This window comes from Takifugu rubripes, chromosome 2 (assembly GCF_901000725.2).
Source record: "Takifugu rubripes chromosome 2, fTakRub1.2, whole genome shotgun sequence".
In the NCBI taxonomy this organism is placed as follows: Eukaryota; Metazoa; Chordata; class Actinopteri; order Tetraodontiformes; family Tetraodontidae; genus Takifugu; species Takifugu rubripes.
The window spans coordinates 13,203,620-13,220,826 of NC_042286.1; the positions used below are offsets into that span (position 1 = coordinate 13,203,620).

Here is a 17,207-nt window from a genome sequence, read left to right on the forward strand (position 1 = left end):
CTTTTCAGTTCAGGATTTCTAATTGTCTTCTAATTGATCACTTTACTTTGTCTAAGACCAAAAAAAAAACAGCAAAACTAAGACGTTTATTTTGCAGTAGAAGCTGCAAATAAAATAACTGAGTTGATTCTGTTAATTGATGATAACTTTAAAGAAATGTGCATAGCAACACATTTCTGTAAACATTTTTGGGAACATAATAAAACTCCTAAAGTTTCAGACTTTAACTGAGTTTATAAATCAAAAAGATCTTGTGGAGCTAATGAAAAAAACGTTATTTAAATTATTAAAATATATATTTTTTGGTTTTATTCTCACATTCTTTCTTTCATCTTTATTATCGTCTTTTGAAATTATAAATTATCGATCTGGATTTTAAAGGAATTCTTGTACAAACGTGACATAAATACGATTTTTGTTTGAGTAAAAAAACAAGCAAAACAAAACAGCTGTTTCTGGGCTCGTGCTGCCCGTCACGTTCGCGAGGGAGCGCGAGGCCTACATGCTCCGCGAGGAGGATCTAATGGCGACGCGCGAGAGGCGGAACTTAATTTTAGCGGCAAATACGGGATCGAGTACCGGAAGTTGTTACCAGATCAAAAAAACGCCGTGTTGTGTGTCGCGAGGAGACACGCCCACCCAGAGGACATCACACACTGCACGTCGCACCCGCGCACGTAACACAAAACATGGCGGAAGTTGGATCTCAAAATAAAAGTCGACTCACCTCTTTCGATATTAACGACCCCGGTTAGTTTGACCACAAACAGCAGCTGTTACGATCCGAATAATTAATGTAAAGACGAGCTCAGCTGTAATAATAAACATGTTTATGCTTTGATCTTTAAAACTCTGCGTCACATCAGGTCACGTTTGTGCGCGTCACGCTTGCCGCTGCCTTTATTTTGAAATCCTTTGCGGAAGTGGATGCGCGTGTAGCATTTGTGACTTGACCGTTTTGAATAAAATAGCTGCGGTGGAACTTAAAGGTCCAACAGAGCGTCTCGGAGCACCAAACGGACCCGGCGAACACAACCAGAACTCTGCAGCTGTTCGGGTCTGGTCCCACGACCGCAGCCTCCCAGGCGGTCCACGCAGCCGGGCTCGGTCTCGGTCTCGGGCTCGGTCTCTGTCTCGGACCCACGTCAGCCCAGCGACGCCACGGACGTGATCATGCCGTTCATCGAGCCTCTGTCGGACGCAAACTTGGAGCATTTGGCGCTGGAGCAGATCGTTCCGGCCCTGCTCTCGCACGGATTCTACTACGTGGACGGTCTCCTGGGGGACCTGGCCGGCGGCGCCGTGCTGGACCAGGTGAAGGAGATGCACCGGTCCGGAAAGCTGCAGGACGGCCGGCTGGCGGGCTCCGCCCCGGGGATCCACCGCAGGAGCATCCGCGGGGACAAGATCGCCTGGGTGAGCGGCTCGGAGCGCGGCTGCGAGGCCGTGAGCCTCCTGCTCAACCTGATGGACAAACTGGTGTCGCTGTGCGCGCGCAGGCTCGGCGGGAGGACCATCGGAGAGAGGTCCCAGGTAAGACCCCCGCGAGACCCCCGGCCCGGGTCGGAACCAGGGAGAAATGAGGGCTGATAAAACTGTGGGAGAGAACTTTTATTGTCAGCGTTCTGCGGGCGCGAGGCCGTTATTGGCACATTTAACATGTCGGGTGTTTGTGCGCGTGATTGAAGGTTTTTACAAGATCCCCAAAAACGTGCACGAGGCTGGAGCTGTCGGCAGCAGAACCAGTAGATGTGTGGGACGATCACGGCCCGAGACCGGTGTAAATCCGACCACATCCCAGCAAAACAGCAGCAGGAGCGCGTGTGTGTTGACGTCCTCGTGCCTCCCTGTCCTCTGTAGAGACACGGACACACCTGCACAGGTGAAGCACGTCCCTGTAGCTGGTGGGGCGGAACTGCACACACCAAGGCCACGCCCACCTGTTTTCCAGTTTATCCAGTAAAAATAGTCCCATGTTTCTGTCAGACCTCAAGAGTAAATGAGAGGAACCATGAGGAACCAGGTAGAACCACGAGGAACCATGTAGAACCATGAGGAACCAGGTACAACCATGAAGAACCAGGAGGAACCATGTAGAACCAGGAGGAATCAGGTAGAACCATGAGGAACCATGTAGAACCGTGAGGAACCATGAGGAACCATGTAGAACCGTGAGGAACCATGTAGAACCGTGAGGAACCAGGTAGAACCATGAGAAACATGTAGAACCAGGAGGAACCATGTAGAACCGTGAGGAACCATGTAGAACCGTGAGGAACCATGTAGAACCGCGAGGAACCAGGTAGAACTCTGAGGAACCGTGAGGAACCATGTAGAACCGTGAGGAACCATGTAGAACCGTGAGGAACCAGGTAGAACCATGAGAAACATGTAGAACCAGGAGGAACCATGTAGAACCGTGAGGAACCATGTAGAACCGTGAGGAACCATGTAGAACCGCGAGGAACCAGGTAGAACTCTGAGGAACCATGTAGAACCGTGAGGAACCATGTAGAACCGCGAGGAACCAGGTAGAACCGTGAGGAACCAGGTAGAACCATGAGAAACATGTAGAACCAGGAGGAACCAGGTAGAACCATGAGGAACCATGTAGAACAACAGGCGTCAGTCATCATGTGGTTGAACACACTCAGGTCGCTGCAGCGCTGCACACGGTCACGTACACACTCAGACACTCCCTTTATTCCTCCGCACTAATGCTCATGCAGCCACAAACACATAAACACACAGTGATTTATAGTAATCACACACACACACACACACACACACACACACTTCTGTCGAGTCAACATGTGCAGCAGTGAGACGATATCAAGTGTGTTATCACAACAGATCAGATCAGGAATATGGGTCAACACAGTGCGTGTGTGTGTGTGTGTGTGTGTGTGTGTGTGTGTGTGCGTGCGTGCGTGTGTGTGTGTGTGTGTGTGTGTGTGTGTGTGTGTGTGTGTGTGTGTGTGTGTGTGCGTGCGTGCGTGCGTGCGTGCGTGTGTGTGTGTGTGTGTGTGTGCGTGAGATGCTTGGATTATTTATTACTTCCTGTTTGTTTCCCCACGTTGGTGCTTTGGGTGTTTCTGCGTCTGCAGACCAACACACGGATCATCGAACCTTCAGGGGAGGGGGAAGAGTTTTAGGGACGGACCGGGCGGAACGTCGCAGGGCTTCTTCTTCGTTGGTGTGCGTAGCTGGGTGATGATGATGATGATGATGATGAGGAGGAAGATGAGGATGAGGAGGATGATGAAGATGATGATGGTTGTCCCTGCCTCTCGGATGTTAGGCGGATCAATATTCCTGATCAGCTGATCTTCCTAATAAAATAGGGTCTTCGGTCCCCACAAACATGGTACTTTACAGAACAAACACTATGATGTTGATTTTTTTTTTTTAAATGTTTTTGTTGTGTTGTTTGTGGCGTGTTTAGGCCATGGTGGCGTGTTACCCTGGAAACGGGGCCGGCTACATCAAGCACGTGGACAACCCCAACCGTGACGGGCGCTGCGTCACCTGCATCTACTACCTGAACAAGAGCTGGACCGAGGTGCGTTCACCGCCGCCTGGCGCCGGGCCAGGGGGCGGGGCTTAGCGTCGCCATGCTAGCAACCGTCACTGGTGTTCTGGAGGTTGAGGGTTGTCAGGTGACCCGACTGATGGTGGTGTTTTTGACCAGGAGCACGGCGGCGTCCTCAGGATCTTCCCGGAGGGGAAGTCGTACGTGGCCGACGTCTCGCCGCTCTTCGACCGGCTGCTCTTCTTCTGGTCCGACCGCAGGAACCCGCACGAGGTGCAGCCGTCCTACGCCACCAGGTAACCAGGCAACCGGCCGAGCAGCCATCAATTAATGATCCTGAACCCTGATCACACACACACACACACACACACACACACACACACACACACACACACACCTGTCTGAGTGTGTCCATGTCACTGTCTCAGGTACGCCATCACCGTTTGGTATTTTGACTCTGTGGAGAGAGCCGAGGCCAAGAGACGCTTCAGAGCCATCAGAGGTAACACACACACACACACACACACGCCACACACACACACACACGCCACACACACACACACACACACACACACAAACCCTCGTACCAGTTCTAAACACCTTAAAACTCAGTCTTAACCCTCCAACAGTCCTCTGATGTTGTGAGGACCAGCCAGAATGTCCTCACTTTGATAGGAGTTTATGTCGTCACCATGTTGGTCGAAAACAAATAGTTGATCCCCGAAGTTTCGACAGTGTCGCTTTAATTCAGCCGCCGTTCGTCTCCTCACATCACACGTCGATATTTGTTCAGATGTGATGAAATCTGTGTATTTGGAGTGAAATTATTTAAGAAATTCCATTTTCGGATGAATCTGCGAACACCTGTCGCCGAGTGTTGTTGCCACGGTGACTTTGGCCCCTGCTGTTAGATGCAGGTGACCATGGCAACAGCACCCAGGTCATTTCCCACACTGATAATAAAGTGGACCCCAGACCGTGAAGGGACTCGCACCAATGCTCTCGCCTCACCTGTCCTGCAGGTGAGCAGCTCCAGCTGATGGACCAAACGCCGCCGCCTGGTGGACAACTCGGTGAACTGCACGAGGAGTAATGTTTAAAAATGGAGCAGAACATCTCCTGCTTGAGGAAAAGATGGGGGACCTTGAGGAGCTCCGGGCTGGACCCAGACCGGCGGTGCCTTCAGGTGGCCTGGGAATGTCACCATTTCCATGCTGGACTCTGGTGGAGGCCAGCGGACTGCACCTTTAACGCTTCACCTGAAGGAGGAGGCGGAGCCAAAGTGTGAGGTTTACGGGCTGTTCGGTTCTGGAGGAACGTCCTGGAACAGTTTACACAGAAAATCTTTGACCTGGTTAAAGCTGATCAACAACGTTCTTGTGATTCCCTCGCTGTTTCCATGGCAACGCTGCACGTCGGCTAAACAACCGTCAAATTATAAAAGGCTTATTATGACTTTATAGTGAAAGAGAAACATTAATTAGTCGGATCAGAGGAGAACGATCTGAGATTTCAAGAAGTTTACGTGATCTTTTGCCTTTTTACAAACTTTGTTGTTAGTTTTTATTTGTGTACAAATCTTTAAATCCAGGAGGATTAACGCACGTGTGAGGCGACACCCATTTAAGTCTTTCTTCAGTCAAACTTGCTAAGTTTTTCCAGAACTTTGGGTTTTTTACTCGCGCCACATTTTTACTACACCAGGAATAAACTGCATAAAACCTGTCTGTGTATTATTATTATTATTATTACTATTATTATTATGTCATAAAAATGCTGCATCGAAACCAGAATCGGCCAAAAATTTCGATAAAGTTTCAATGAGACTCAAAATCAACGATTTAACTTCCGGTTACCGAGGCCGCGGATACACTTAAAGTTAAACTATTCTTTTAAAAATCCGATCCGTATATAAAAGATTTAGCACAGCCCGATCACGCAACATTTATTAATAATTATGTTAATAAAACACCATCAATGGAACCCAGCATGTATCGATCCGCTGATCTTTGATCATCATATTCTGCCTGAAGCTGCAGTGCCGCTGTGCGTCCGCTGGGTGTCGCTGTTGCTCCACAGTTCAGGAGCAGCTCAGTTAAACTTGTTTTTTGTCTTTGTCAAAATATGACAGGATCGCAATGAAATGTCGCGCGCGCGCGTATACACGCACACGCAGCCCTGGTCCATACTTAAGCTTTGAAACGTGCTGGTTCAAGCTGTTCTTCTGTGTTTGGACAAAAGAGGAACGGTTCAAGAACAACTGTAAAGGTTGCAGGTTCGAATCCCTTCGTCAGTCTTGTTTTGTATACTGAGGTTAAAATATAAGTACAGTTAAAATAAAAAAAGAGCAACCCTGTAAGAGAAACGGAGGCTTCCGCCAACAGACATGTGGGCGGGGCCTATCCTCGTGTTAAGTGGGCGTGGTCTGAATAAACGTGCCCCGCCAGTTTTTAAGGCTGAGAAAAGCCCGATACGACGTAACCTGCAGCACTTCCCAGGAGGCCAGGTGGGTAATACCCTTCACTGGTGTTCTGAAGGTTGATGGTTCGAATCTTATGACGTTTTGCCCCCCCACCCTTCGGAACATAAAGCTAACAGTGCTACCAGAACAGCCGCTGACGGCTCCTGGATGGTGTGGTGGGAGGAGGATGCGACCGTAAGCCGCCAGTGGTGCAGCGTCTGGTTCGAATCCTGCCGTGCCTGAAGGGGGGAGGGAGGGGGCCGTGTCCCCTCCCGAGGTCCTGCAGTGATAAAAGCAGGTGGTCTTAGCGAGCAGAGCTGTGATCAGCTGAAGTTTTGATGAGTGACCATCAGAACCAGAACTCTCTGATGGGTCCAGCTGAGACCTACACACAGGTTCACAGGTCAACCAATCTGCAGTAGGTTCTAAGCTCCGCCCACTCTGGTTAAGCAGGAAGGTGGTTATTAACCATTATAAACGGTGAAAGCTTGTTTTTCCTGCAGATCCTAAACGCCACATTCGTCCTGATGCAGCGTCTCCAAACCTCTGGAGGGTTTTTTTCGCTCCTCCCTGACTGTTGAAAACGGAGGAGATCTGAACCCCCGGATGAAAAAAACATGAAGTTTTCATCTCTAACGCCTTGTTTCATCATCCATCCATCACAGCCATGATGAAAGGCTGCTCGTTACGCCTGCGGTCAGCGACAGATGCTGCTGGAGCTAAATTTCTCATCAGACCTTCTTACAGAGATGGACAGCCAGAGGTTATGAGGAGCTCACCTCAAAACACACACACACACACACACACACAGAGCAGCCTGTGATCTATGATTCATGGGCGCTCATTTAAAATTGTGTGAAATATTTAAAGTTGGCGGCTCGGCCTCTGAGGTCAACGCTCTGACCTCCCCTCTCTTATTACTGGGGTGGGGGGGGGGGGGTTGATATCGGCTCCATTTTATCACATTTATCGTCCAGTTTCTCCACCAGTGCGTCGCCTCGGCGACGAGGATGAGTGTCGTCAAACACAAAATGAGTCTGGGACATGAAAAATGTGACTTCTGATGAAAAATGTCGAGTTTGTCCGTCGGAAATCTGTAATTCTGGGCCTGAACCCAACGACCTTTGTTTACTGGGAATTCTGACTTTGACCTCACGAACTGAGCTTCATCTACGTCGTTGTTGGGGGGGGGGGGCGGAAGGATCCGTGTTGGTGACGAGGGTGAGATGGTCAAACAGAAGAAATGATGCCAGCGGGTAACAAACGAGTTTTATTATGAATATGGCACCTGAGAGATGACGTTACAGAAAGTGTGACATGTTCCTCCCCCAGATGAAAACGGTCAGAACCACATCCCCCCCCCCACGCCTGCAGCGTTATTCCTAAGCGAAAAAAGACCTTAAACCAGAATCGGCAGGCACTCAGAAGTTAGCATGGGTTAGCCGCGAGCCTCTGCTGTGAGGGCAAAGAACAGAAATGTCTCATGGTTTTCTCTTTTTGAATATTTTAATCTGTTTGTATTTAGAATCTGATAACACTGTTAACATTGATAATAAGTCCCCTCTCGCCCGTATTTCAGTTACTTGGCACCAAGTTCCTCATAAAAGAATCTGTATAATTGTACAAGAAAGAGTTAAAAACACAGACACAGTTTCTTCACAGGTAAATGAAGTGATTCTTCAATATTTGTCATCTTTAAACACTACGTAGTTCAGACAGCAGCTGAGATTAAAGTCTTTTTCAAATCACCAGCAGACGTTTTCATTTTTCCACATTAAAACACAGAAAAAACATTGAACAGCTTCGCGCGGCTGTCTGGGTCTTGTTACATGTGGGTGTATTTCCTGGTCTCTGGGTTTAAGCCCCTCCCACACCTGACAGAGACCCTCCACGAGGTCGAAAACCCACCAAAAGTAGAAAACGGTGCGATCAGGAGGCTCCTAGTTCAACATTCAGCCGGTAAAATCACATTCCTGGTTTCAGACACAAACACAAAGAAATCTGGTTCCTTTACTGACTGGAAACTTTTGGACGGTTTTGAGGAATTATCAACCAAAACATACAGAATTCTTTAAAAGAACGCCAGACGGAATTTAAAAAAGGGATCATCACGTGAAACACACTGAACTAATCTTCTAAACATGCAGTTCAGTTTCCAAAACACCTATAAAAATAGATTTATAGTGTCAAGTTTTTTTTCGTCTTTTAATTTCATTAGAAATCTTTAAAACGTTCTTTATTGTGTCTCCTGAATTGTTTTTTTTTTGTCTTTCCCGTGAATCACTCGTTTAGCTTTGAAATTTTTACGGGAAGTCAACAAGAACCAATGAAATACACCCAATGCACACCGGAAGCCCCAGGGGATTCTGGGAAATGTGTCCCAACGGAGGCGCTAAAAATGCTACTTCAGGCTTTTCCTCGCCAAACTCTTTCTGCCAGAAACTACAATTCCCAGAATTCCTTAGTGGCAGTAAAATGGCTCCATTAACCTTTGAGCTAGTTAAAGAATCTTTTATCTCTGAGAGAAAGACAAGATAAAGAGGTTCGTTTCAGACTACACAACAGCAAAAAGCAACAGCAGAGAGAGAGAGAGAGGAAATAAAGAAAAGTTACAAGGACAAAAAGGAAGCAGCGAGAAAAAACGGTGACTCTACAAACCCGTTTTTGGTTTTTGCAAAGGCCACCAACACGAAATTCCACAAACCTGGACTGGTTTCACTAAGACTGCAGTAGAGGGAGGCCGGGAAGAGGCGGGGCTTCGCGTCACATGACCCCCACCAGGGCCCGCCCACTCCGCACAGAGCCCGCCCATCGCCCCTCCCCCACACTAGAGAGCACAGAGAAGACAAAGGACGAAAACGGCTACGGTAGCTCAGTATATACTGCATATAGTCAACACACAGAGAGAAGTCGCCATGAAAGACACGAAACATCGAGAACACGTTAATCACAGTCAGAAGGATGAGCGGATGAGCCACGGCCGTCAAAAGAGAGATGCTTCACCCACTAATTAGTCTCTTTCCCCCTATTCTTTTGACCAAAAAGAGAAGGGGAAGGATGAAGGATCATCACAGTGCTCTGAAAACACCAAACTTTCTTTTTTTGGCAACAGAGGATGGAAAAAAACCCACAAAAAGACAGACAAAGACTTTTATACTCCTCAAAAAAAGAAGCTTTTTTTGTAGTTATTGGATTGATTGTTTTATAGATTGATTGAAAATGCATGTTTTTATTACAATCTCCTTACTGATATGTATTTTTTAATCACAGGGTTCGGTGATGAGATGGAAGAAAGTGGACTGGAGGAGGCGGTTCTGGTTCAGGAAGAAGACGCCGACGAGGAGGAGGAAACAGGAAGTAGTACAAAAGCAAGGTTTTGGAACATTCATTTTCAAGTTAGCGTGTTAGCTTCAGTCTCACTGAGGATTAAAGTGAATCGATGAAAGGATGCAGATGTGGTGGAACCTACATTTCTACCAACAGAGCCCAGAAGCCTGTTCCTGTGCCCCCGGTTCCTCAAACAGGCTCCGGACGTGCTGCTGATTCAGAGGTTTGAAGGTTTTTGCTGCGTTTCTGACTTTCCTGAAGATCAGATGAAGAAAAGATGTTTGGAAACTACTCCCCCTCCAAAATAAAAGCATGGAATTCACTGAGGAGGTGTGGGTTCAGGGACAGCACCCACATCAGCCAGCTGAATCAGGGTTACTGGACGCTCGCTAGCACCATGAGTCTGCAGGGACGGACACGGATGGAACCAGTGAGGAGGTCTCCACGCTCGCTGAAGACCTGTAGGTAAACTCCTGGGATACAGAGGAAGTAGTAACATTCGAGAATTCACAGGTCATTACCCGGCAGAAATTGCTTTTTTTTTTATTCGTTTTTTTTTCTTCTTAATGCTTGATTTGTAAGTTAAATCTGAGCTAGAATACTTTATAAAAAAAAAAAGGAGGAAAAAGAAATAAAACGGCATTAATTCTCTAAACTATTCCCTCAAACTGAGAAACATCCTCAAAAACCTTTTTTCAAAAGATTATCTCTGAGAGAGCGCCCCCTCCTGGCCGTCAAAAGCTTCTCCTTCCAACCCTTGATCACATCAAGATACAGAGGGAGGGAACGGTGGCGTCCTCCTCTGAACGTCTCGTCCACGCCGACAGGTCGGACCCCAAAAGTCGCCCCGTCGGGCTCCGTCAAGGCAAAAACAGGCAAAAGAATTCTGTCCAATAAAGAAGTTTGTTCATCTGTTAGAGGAGAAAGAAAAAAAAAACGGACACCAGAAGCAAAGAGAGGAGGAGAAGAGAAGAGATGAAGATAGAAAAGGTCTTTGAGGGTTCATTCACGTCTATTACACAAGCTCGTTAGCTCAGGTTCAAAGTGCTGGAGTACGATTTGCTGTCTGGAACACGGTGCTGTGCTGTCTCTGATCCAGAAACACAGTGTGGTGGTCTTCAGCCTTAGTCCTCCTTCCTCTCCAGGGCCGCCTGAGTGCTGTGGATCCCGTTGCTGTAGACGGGAAACGGCAGCGTGGAGAACAGTCCTTCTGCTGTGGTGAAGACGTTGGCGGACGCCATCTGGCCCCCCAGGCTGCCGTTTGTGGCCGTGGCAGCCGGAGAGCCCACGAAGGGGCTGGCGGCCGCCGCCGCCGACATGTTGAGCCTGTGCACGTGGTGGTACAGCATCTCCATGGGCGTCTTGGGGTCCAGGCCGAACCCAGAGCTGTCCACGAAGTTCATGGCGGCGTTGGGAAGCAGGTTGCCTTGTGCCATAGCCAGGGTGACGTCTGCCGGCGCGTACCTGATGGTCCCGGTGGTGTAGACCCGGGGGGACGTGGTGTTGGTGGGGGGTCCTGCCACCCGGTGCACCAGGGGCAGCACCACGTTTCCAGCCTGCAGACGCTGCAGCGCCTCCAGATCTCCAGAGTACAGCAGCGAGGAGGAGGAGGAGGAGGAGGTGGTGGAGGAGGAGGAGGTGGAGGAGGAGGACGATGTGGTCGGGGTGCCTTGCTGCTTGTCCCGCGGGGAGGCGGACAGGGGAGGGGACAAAGGGTCGGCAGAGGAGGTGCTCGAGGGAGGAGCTAGACTGGTGGCGCTGGAAGCTGAGGAAGGTGCAGAGTTCCCGTTGTAGGGAAGTTTCCTCACTCCTCCTTCTGTCCCAGGAGGGGTGAGGACAGAGTCTGGAATGGCGACTTGGAGGGAGCCTCCCTGGGGGGGCGGGAAGGCGTCGTGGCCCACGGCCGCGCCAGGTTTGGACGTCATGCTGTAGGGGGACTCGTTCCTGGAGATCTCTCGGTTCGGTGGGTAGTTCCAGATGCTGCTGTCGTTGTCAAAGTTGATGGGTTCGGCCATCTCCGTCTTGATCTTCAGGACGGAGGACGTGTTGGCGGCGCCGTCGGGGGACGCCGCCGGCGGGAGTAGGGATGAAGCGGGCGTGGTCTGGGAGGGCTCAACGAGCTGAGCGGCATCTCCAATGGCGATGGGACTGGGGGAGGTGGAGATGCGGAGTCTTCGGTTTCGGGAGCCGTCCCACTTCTGCACTTTCCTCCTCTTCCGTCGCTTGTGGAGTTTTCCTGCCGAACCGGTGCTGTCGTACTCCGGCACGCCTCCTTCTTGCTCCTCCTCCTCCTCCTCCGATGAAGACGTCTGGGAGTTGTGCACTTCTTCGCCTTCTCCATAGTGCTCTACTTTAATATGAAGCCCGCCCAGATTGGTCAGCCGTCCGATGGCGCCCAGCCCCCCCAGCCCCCCCAGTCCCGTTAACCTGCCCAGCCTTTCTCCTTCTCCTGCTGCCTCCTCCTGTTCCTCCAACTCTCCATCTGAAGGTTCTGGGCTGTCGTCACTCTCCTGGCTCTCAGGGTTACTGGAGCTGTCTCCTTCTTCCTGGTGCTTCATCTCCTGTTCGCTGGAGCAGTGTGGAGGTCCGGGCTGCTGGTGATGCTTCCTGTCAGCCTCGGGATCTTCTCGACATTCAGGGCCCGGTTTCCTCTCACACTTTGTGTCCTCGGTGTCTGTGGGGACACAAAGGAAGATATTTGTGGAAGACATTTTCCCTTTTTGTGGCTACTAGTTAAACATTTCCTTTGTTGGGAGACACAGCGGTTGGTTTTTGTTGGGCTTCTTCTTGGTCCAGTTTATCTGAGATGAACATCATGACAGGGACAAACTGCTGCCCCCTACAGGTCGTAGTGTGAAACAGACCCTTCAGTTTCCCTCCAGGAGCCTGTTAGCATCTTACGGAAGCTGTTCTGAGTGGAAAGATAATTAGATACGAACGCAAATAACGCCTGATCTTTATTTACACGAATATAAATGGGATTAAAAGTCGGCCTGACAAATGCTGCTAACCGGTTAGCACCTGTCGGGCTACTTGGTGTGTTTGGAATGTGGATGATTTCAACGTGCCCATGAAGGTTTGTGTGTGGGGCCGTGTTGTGTGTGATTCTTGTCCAGCCTTTTACGCGCTAACGCGCTCTCCTGCCAGCAGAGGCCGGGGCCAGCGGCTGCACGCTGCCAACGCCGCCTCGTCTGTGGCAGCAGAAACGTCCGCTTGGTTTCAGGAAAACAGAAAAATCCTTTCACAAACTCGAGAACTCCTCTGTCGTGGGGCTGAAGGTGGGTAGACCTGAGAGTTTACACCACAACGCACCTGGTTCTGCTCTGATGCGGCCCCTAACCTGGGATAGCCCGTCACCACGGTAACAGCGTTGCTCGTAAGCTTCGGGTTAACATTATTTACACATTTTCTCGTCCCAGGAAACATTTATGTCCCTCTCGTCTAAAAGTCAGAGGCTGTTCTGTGTCAAAGGTCAGAGGTCAGATGCTCTGAACACTGCGGGCGCCGCGGCCCGGCTGCATGCCTCCAGCAGCAGCTAGTGTCACATGACCATTGACGGCGTGCCAGAATGATTCCCGTCCAACAGCAGCTGGCAGCGGCGCGGCGATGTTCAGCTGGAGGTGGAGGCTGAAACTGGCAGCTCCTCAGCTGGCAGCCGGAGGCCTCGGCCAGGAACTTAATCCTGGATTTGTGTTTGTGAGCAGGAATAATTTATTATTGTGTGAATTCTCACGGAATCGGACATTTCTGGTTGAAGCTTTTAGAAAAGCTGAGATCAATAATGTGGTGTTTGTCAACACGCCCCCTTGTGACGACGCAGAGCTTCAGGAGCACGGAACGAGCTAGCATCACAGCGAAAGAACAAAGATGAAGAAGATCAAAGCTATACGAGTTCAGCTTTGTTGTTGGAACCGTAAATCTGTAAAATTCACAGACTACAGCATCAATGGCGATGCCAGACTGGACTCACTGGTAGTTTCCTCTGGAGGCTTTTCTGGCAGCTCTGCTGTGCTCTTCAGCCATTCTGGGGCTGGTTTGCAGCCCTCTGGGGCTGCAGCCATTGGGGCATGTTGACCACACCCACACACTGGCACCTCCCACATGTTGACCACACCCACACACTGGCACCTCCCACATGTTGACCACACCCACACACTGACACCACCCACATGTTGACCACACCTACATCTTGGCACCACCCACATATTGACCACACCCACACACTGGCACCTCCCACACGTTGACCACACCCACACACTGGCACCATCCACACGCTGGCACCTCCCACACATTGACCACACCCACACCATGGCACCACCCACGTGTTGACCACACCCACACACTGGCACCTCCCACATGTTGACCACACCCACACACTGGCACTTCCCACGTGTTGACCACACCCACATGTTGACCACACCCACATGTTGACCACACCCACACACTGGCACTTCCCACGTGTTGACCACACCCACATGTTGACCACACCCACACACTGGCACTTCCCACGTGTTGACCACACCCACACCATGGCACCACCCATGTGTTGACCACACCCACGTGTTGACCACACCCACACATGTGCTGCTGGTTCTTAAAAGGCATCACTTTACCTGGTCCATTCAGATTCAGATTCAGGTCCTTTATTGTCCCACACGGGGAAATTTACAGTGCAACAACAGCAAGAGCACGCAGAGAAAAATAAGAAAATAGAATAGAATAGAATTCGGAATATTGATGTCCTACCTGAGTTTTCTTTGGACTCGGACTCCGAGTCAGAGGATTCGGAGGACTCGGGGGTTTTCTCAGGCAGGTTTGGAAGCTGAGCGATGTCCATGGGCGTGTCTTTATATTCATGATTACTGTGAAAAAACTTTTGCTGTCAGTGACCATGGAAACGGTGACAACACCTTTGAACATTCAAGAAGTCTGAACTTTGACCGCTTGTCGTCATGGTACCGAGTCAGCTGGTGCCTGACCTGAGGACATAGTTGACCCAGACGATGTTCTTCTCACTGGCGTTCTTGGCATTTATGGCGATGGTGGCGCTGGACTGGATCCAGATGTAGCCGCCGTTCTTCTGGATCCATCTGTAGTACTTAGTGATGCACTGACCCTTGTTCATCACTGAGAGGGGGTGGAGGAAAGGAGGGAGGGAGAAAGGATGGAGGAGAGGAGGGAGAGAGAGGGGAGAGGGAGGAAAAGAGGGAGGGAGAAAGGATGGAAGAGAGGAGGGAGAGAGAGGGGAGAGGGAGGAAAAGAGGGAGGGAGAAAGGATGGAAGAGAGGAGGGAGAGGGAGGGAGAGAGAGGAGAGAGGGAGGAAAAGAGGGAGGGAGAAAGGATGGAAGAGAGGAGGGAGAGGGAGGGAGAGAGAGGAGAGAGGGAGGAAAAGAGGGAGGGAGAAAGGATGGAAGAGAGGAGGGAGAGGGAGGGAAAGAGGAGAGAGAAATGGAGGGAGGGAGAAAGGACGGAAGAGAGGAGGGAGAGGAGGGAGAGAGGGAGGAGGGAGAGGAGGGAGTTGGTGCAAGTGAAAACAATGTACAACTACAATGATGAGTACAATTAAACCAGTTAACTGTGAAACTGTGAGAGGATAAATGAACTGGTTGTACTGGGCCAGACTGGAATGTCGTGGTGTTCACCTAAAGGTGAATCCTCCTCCACGTGCTTGAAGCGGCTGTAATACCAGCCCCCTCCAGCAGGTAGTGCTGTGCCACCATGACAGGCCTCGCCGGGCTCTGACCCCCACCCCCCACCCTCTTGCTCCGCCCCTGCGACAGCAGCCAGAGACAATAACTTTGGCTAAATTAACCACTAAATGGTTATCTGGAGCAATATGTGTTGGCATTAATCAGGAGAGCTTAAACAGAGAGTCAGGAGACGAGGACGCTGCGCTCATATCCTTGTCCTCCATTTAATTATGGAACACAAATAGGATTTTCCACAATGGAGACGGAAGAGGGAGAAAGTACGGAGTGATTTATACAAAAAGAAGGGCAGTAATTAAAAACTATTAGAAACTGAGAACATTGTTTAAGACGACGCCCCCCGGGGAGGGGGTGTAATTGACTGGCCAAATAGCAGAGAGAGAGAAAGAGATAGAGAGATAGACGAGGGGAGAGAGAGAGGAGAGGAAAGAGAGAGAGGAGAGAGAGAGAGGAGAGAGAGGGAGGAGAGAGAGAGGGAGCAAAATAACTTGTTTGCATGTTAAGGCTGCGATGGAGGATCACATCACCTTCAATGTGACCTTGCTTTGTTTGTACGATAGAGTACGCACACACTCACACACACACACTCACGCACACACACACACACACACACATTCACACACTCACGCACACACACTCACTCACACACACACAGTGTTGAAGTGAAACCATGAAAGGGAATCACAGGAACTTCAGAAATGTATTGGAGTTAGAAACTTAAGTTCTGTTCCCCTCTCCTGGGGGCGTGGCTAATCATTTTAGCATGTTTCTGGCCACGCCCAGGAAGTCCTCACACCCTGGGAGGAGATCCCAGTAAACCCAGTGGACCCCCCCCCCACATCTGGACACTAGTCAAATCCAAACAACTGTTCTGTCTGACTACAGGTGAGATTTTAGGCCCTCCTCTCCTCTCTTCTCCCCCATTCTCCGATCACCCACTAATGAAAGAGAGAGAGGAGAGAGAGAGAGTAGAGGAGAGAGAGAGTAGAGGAGAGAGAAAGAAAGTGAGTGAGTGAGTAGAGGAGAGAGAGAGTAGAGGAGAGAGAGAGTAGAGGAGAGAGAGAGGAGAGAGAGAGAGAGAAGGAGAGAGAGTAGAGGAGAGAGAGAGAGCGCTGCAGGCTCGCCCGAGGCTGCAGGAGAGAGACCACCAGATTAAAGGAGCTCTATTCCCTTTTAAAGTCTCTCCACCTCTTTTTTAAACTCTCCTTCAGTCAGTGTCGCACCATCTCCTCCTTTAACTCTTTCTTTACTTCTGATTTGTTTGACTTTCACTCCTCTTTTCACCTAATCTACAGTAATCAAAGTGTGTGTGTGTGTGTGTGTGTGTGTTTTGTCTTGCTTATGGGGACCATCAGGACCAGCTTGGAGAGGTTCTGAGAGGAGCTCCGAACAGCTCATGCGCCGTGTGTGTGTGTCTTTATGTAACTCCTAATATGTGTATCTGTAATTTACACCTGTGTGTGTATAAATGTGTATGTTTGTATGTGCAGGTATGTGTGTGTGTGTGTGTGTGTGTGAGCGCTCATTAAAGGCAGATTTGCTCCACAGAGACCAGCTCTGCTAAAACGCCTGCAGGTTTAAATCCAGAGTTTTCACTCCTGTGCTCATCTGTCTGTCTTTTATGTCCCATAACATTTGATGCTCTCTCTCTCTCTCGTCATCCCCTCTTTCCTGTCCCTCCTGCTCTCCACTTTTCACCTGGATTCTTTTCCTCCCCTCTCCTCTAAGGTCCATCCGTTGTGTCCTCCTCTGACCCCTCATCCCTCTCCGAGGAGAACAAGTTCTCCCTCTCATCGTTCCCACCTCCAAACTGAGCTGCGTTAATGTCGAGCCGGTCCACGTCCTCCCTCGGGTGAAGTCCCGTCTGTGACTTCACATTTCATTTGTTAATAGTCTGACTCTCATCCATCCCTGCATCCGTATCTCCATGAGAAACAGAGTTCTCCATTCCTCCTTTGAGCTCTTTAAAGCTCCTCCTTTGTGCCCCCCCGCCCCCCCCGGTCTGTTTCTGCGGTGGAAACCAGGACAGATTGACTTTGAGATCTGACCCCAGTTAAGACCGAGTGTCAGCAGGTAATGATGGAGACTTAGAGCGCGATGCAGCTTCACAGGGGAGGATCAGGCCCCCGTCCTTCACTTAAAAAGAAGCCTTTTAAAATTTAGATCCCAGTTCAGAGA

The 17,207-nt window shown here is 49.9% G+C and overlaps 2 protein-coding genes across 10 annotated transcripts in view; one reads left to right on the forward strand and one right to left on the reverse strand.

Annotated features, from left to right (window-relative positions):
- Window positions 1–961: 961 nt before the first annotated feature.
- Window positions 962–5,258, forward strand: egln3 (egl-9 family hypoxia-inducible factor 3). Its single transcript, XM_029833019.1, has 5 exons — window positions 962–1,533; window positions 3,446–3,562; window positions 3,692–3,828; window positions 3,961–4,034; window positions 4,555–5,258. The coding sequence occupies exons 1-5, from the start codon at window positions 1,174–1,176 to the stop codon at window positions 4,623–4,625; spliced, it is 759 nt and encodes a 252-aa protein (XP_029688879.1). The 5' UTR covers window positions 962–1,173; the 3' UTR covers window positions 4,626–5,258.
- Window positions 5,259–9,090: 3,832 nt separating this feature from the next.
- Window positions 9,091–17,207, reverse strand: part of npas3 (neuronal PAS domain protein 3) — a 96,676-nt gene continuing 88,559 nt past the window's right edge. For 6 of the 9 annotated variants that reach the window (XM_029833014.1, XM_029833013.1, XM_029833015.1 and 3 more), the window contains 3 exons: window positions 14,300–14,447; window positions 14,067–14,182; window positions 9,091–11,994 (listed from right to left, as the gene is read on the reverse strand). In XM_029833014.1, coding sequence (XP_029688874.1) covers window positions 10,445–11,994; window positions 14,067–14,182; window positions 14,300–14,447 — 1,814 coding nt within the window. In that variant the 3' untranslated portion in view covers window positions 9,091–10,444. The remainder of the gene's footprint in view (window positions 11,995–14,066; window positions 14,183–14,299; window positions 14,448–17,207) is intronic. The other 3 variants (XR_003887638.1, XR_003887637.1, XR_003887636.1) reach the window with 3 other exon arrangements.

What these genes read in the sequence shown, in the direction of transcription:
- egln3 (XM_029833019.1), top strand. Translation starts at nt 1,174, where the DNA reads ATGCCGTTCATCGAGCCTCTGTCGGACGCAAACTTGGAGCATTTGGCG. An exon ending in CCATCGGAGAGAGGTCCCAG is followed by an intron (nt 1,534 to 3,445) that starts GTAAGACCCCCG and finishes TGGCGTGTTTAG; the next exon opens with GCCATGGTGGCGTGTTACCC. An exon ending in CAGCCGTCCTACGCCACCAG is followed by an intron (nt 3,829 to 3,960) that starts GTAACCAGGCAA and finishes TCACTGTCTCAG; the next exon opens with GTACGCCATCACCGTTTGGT.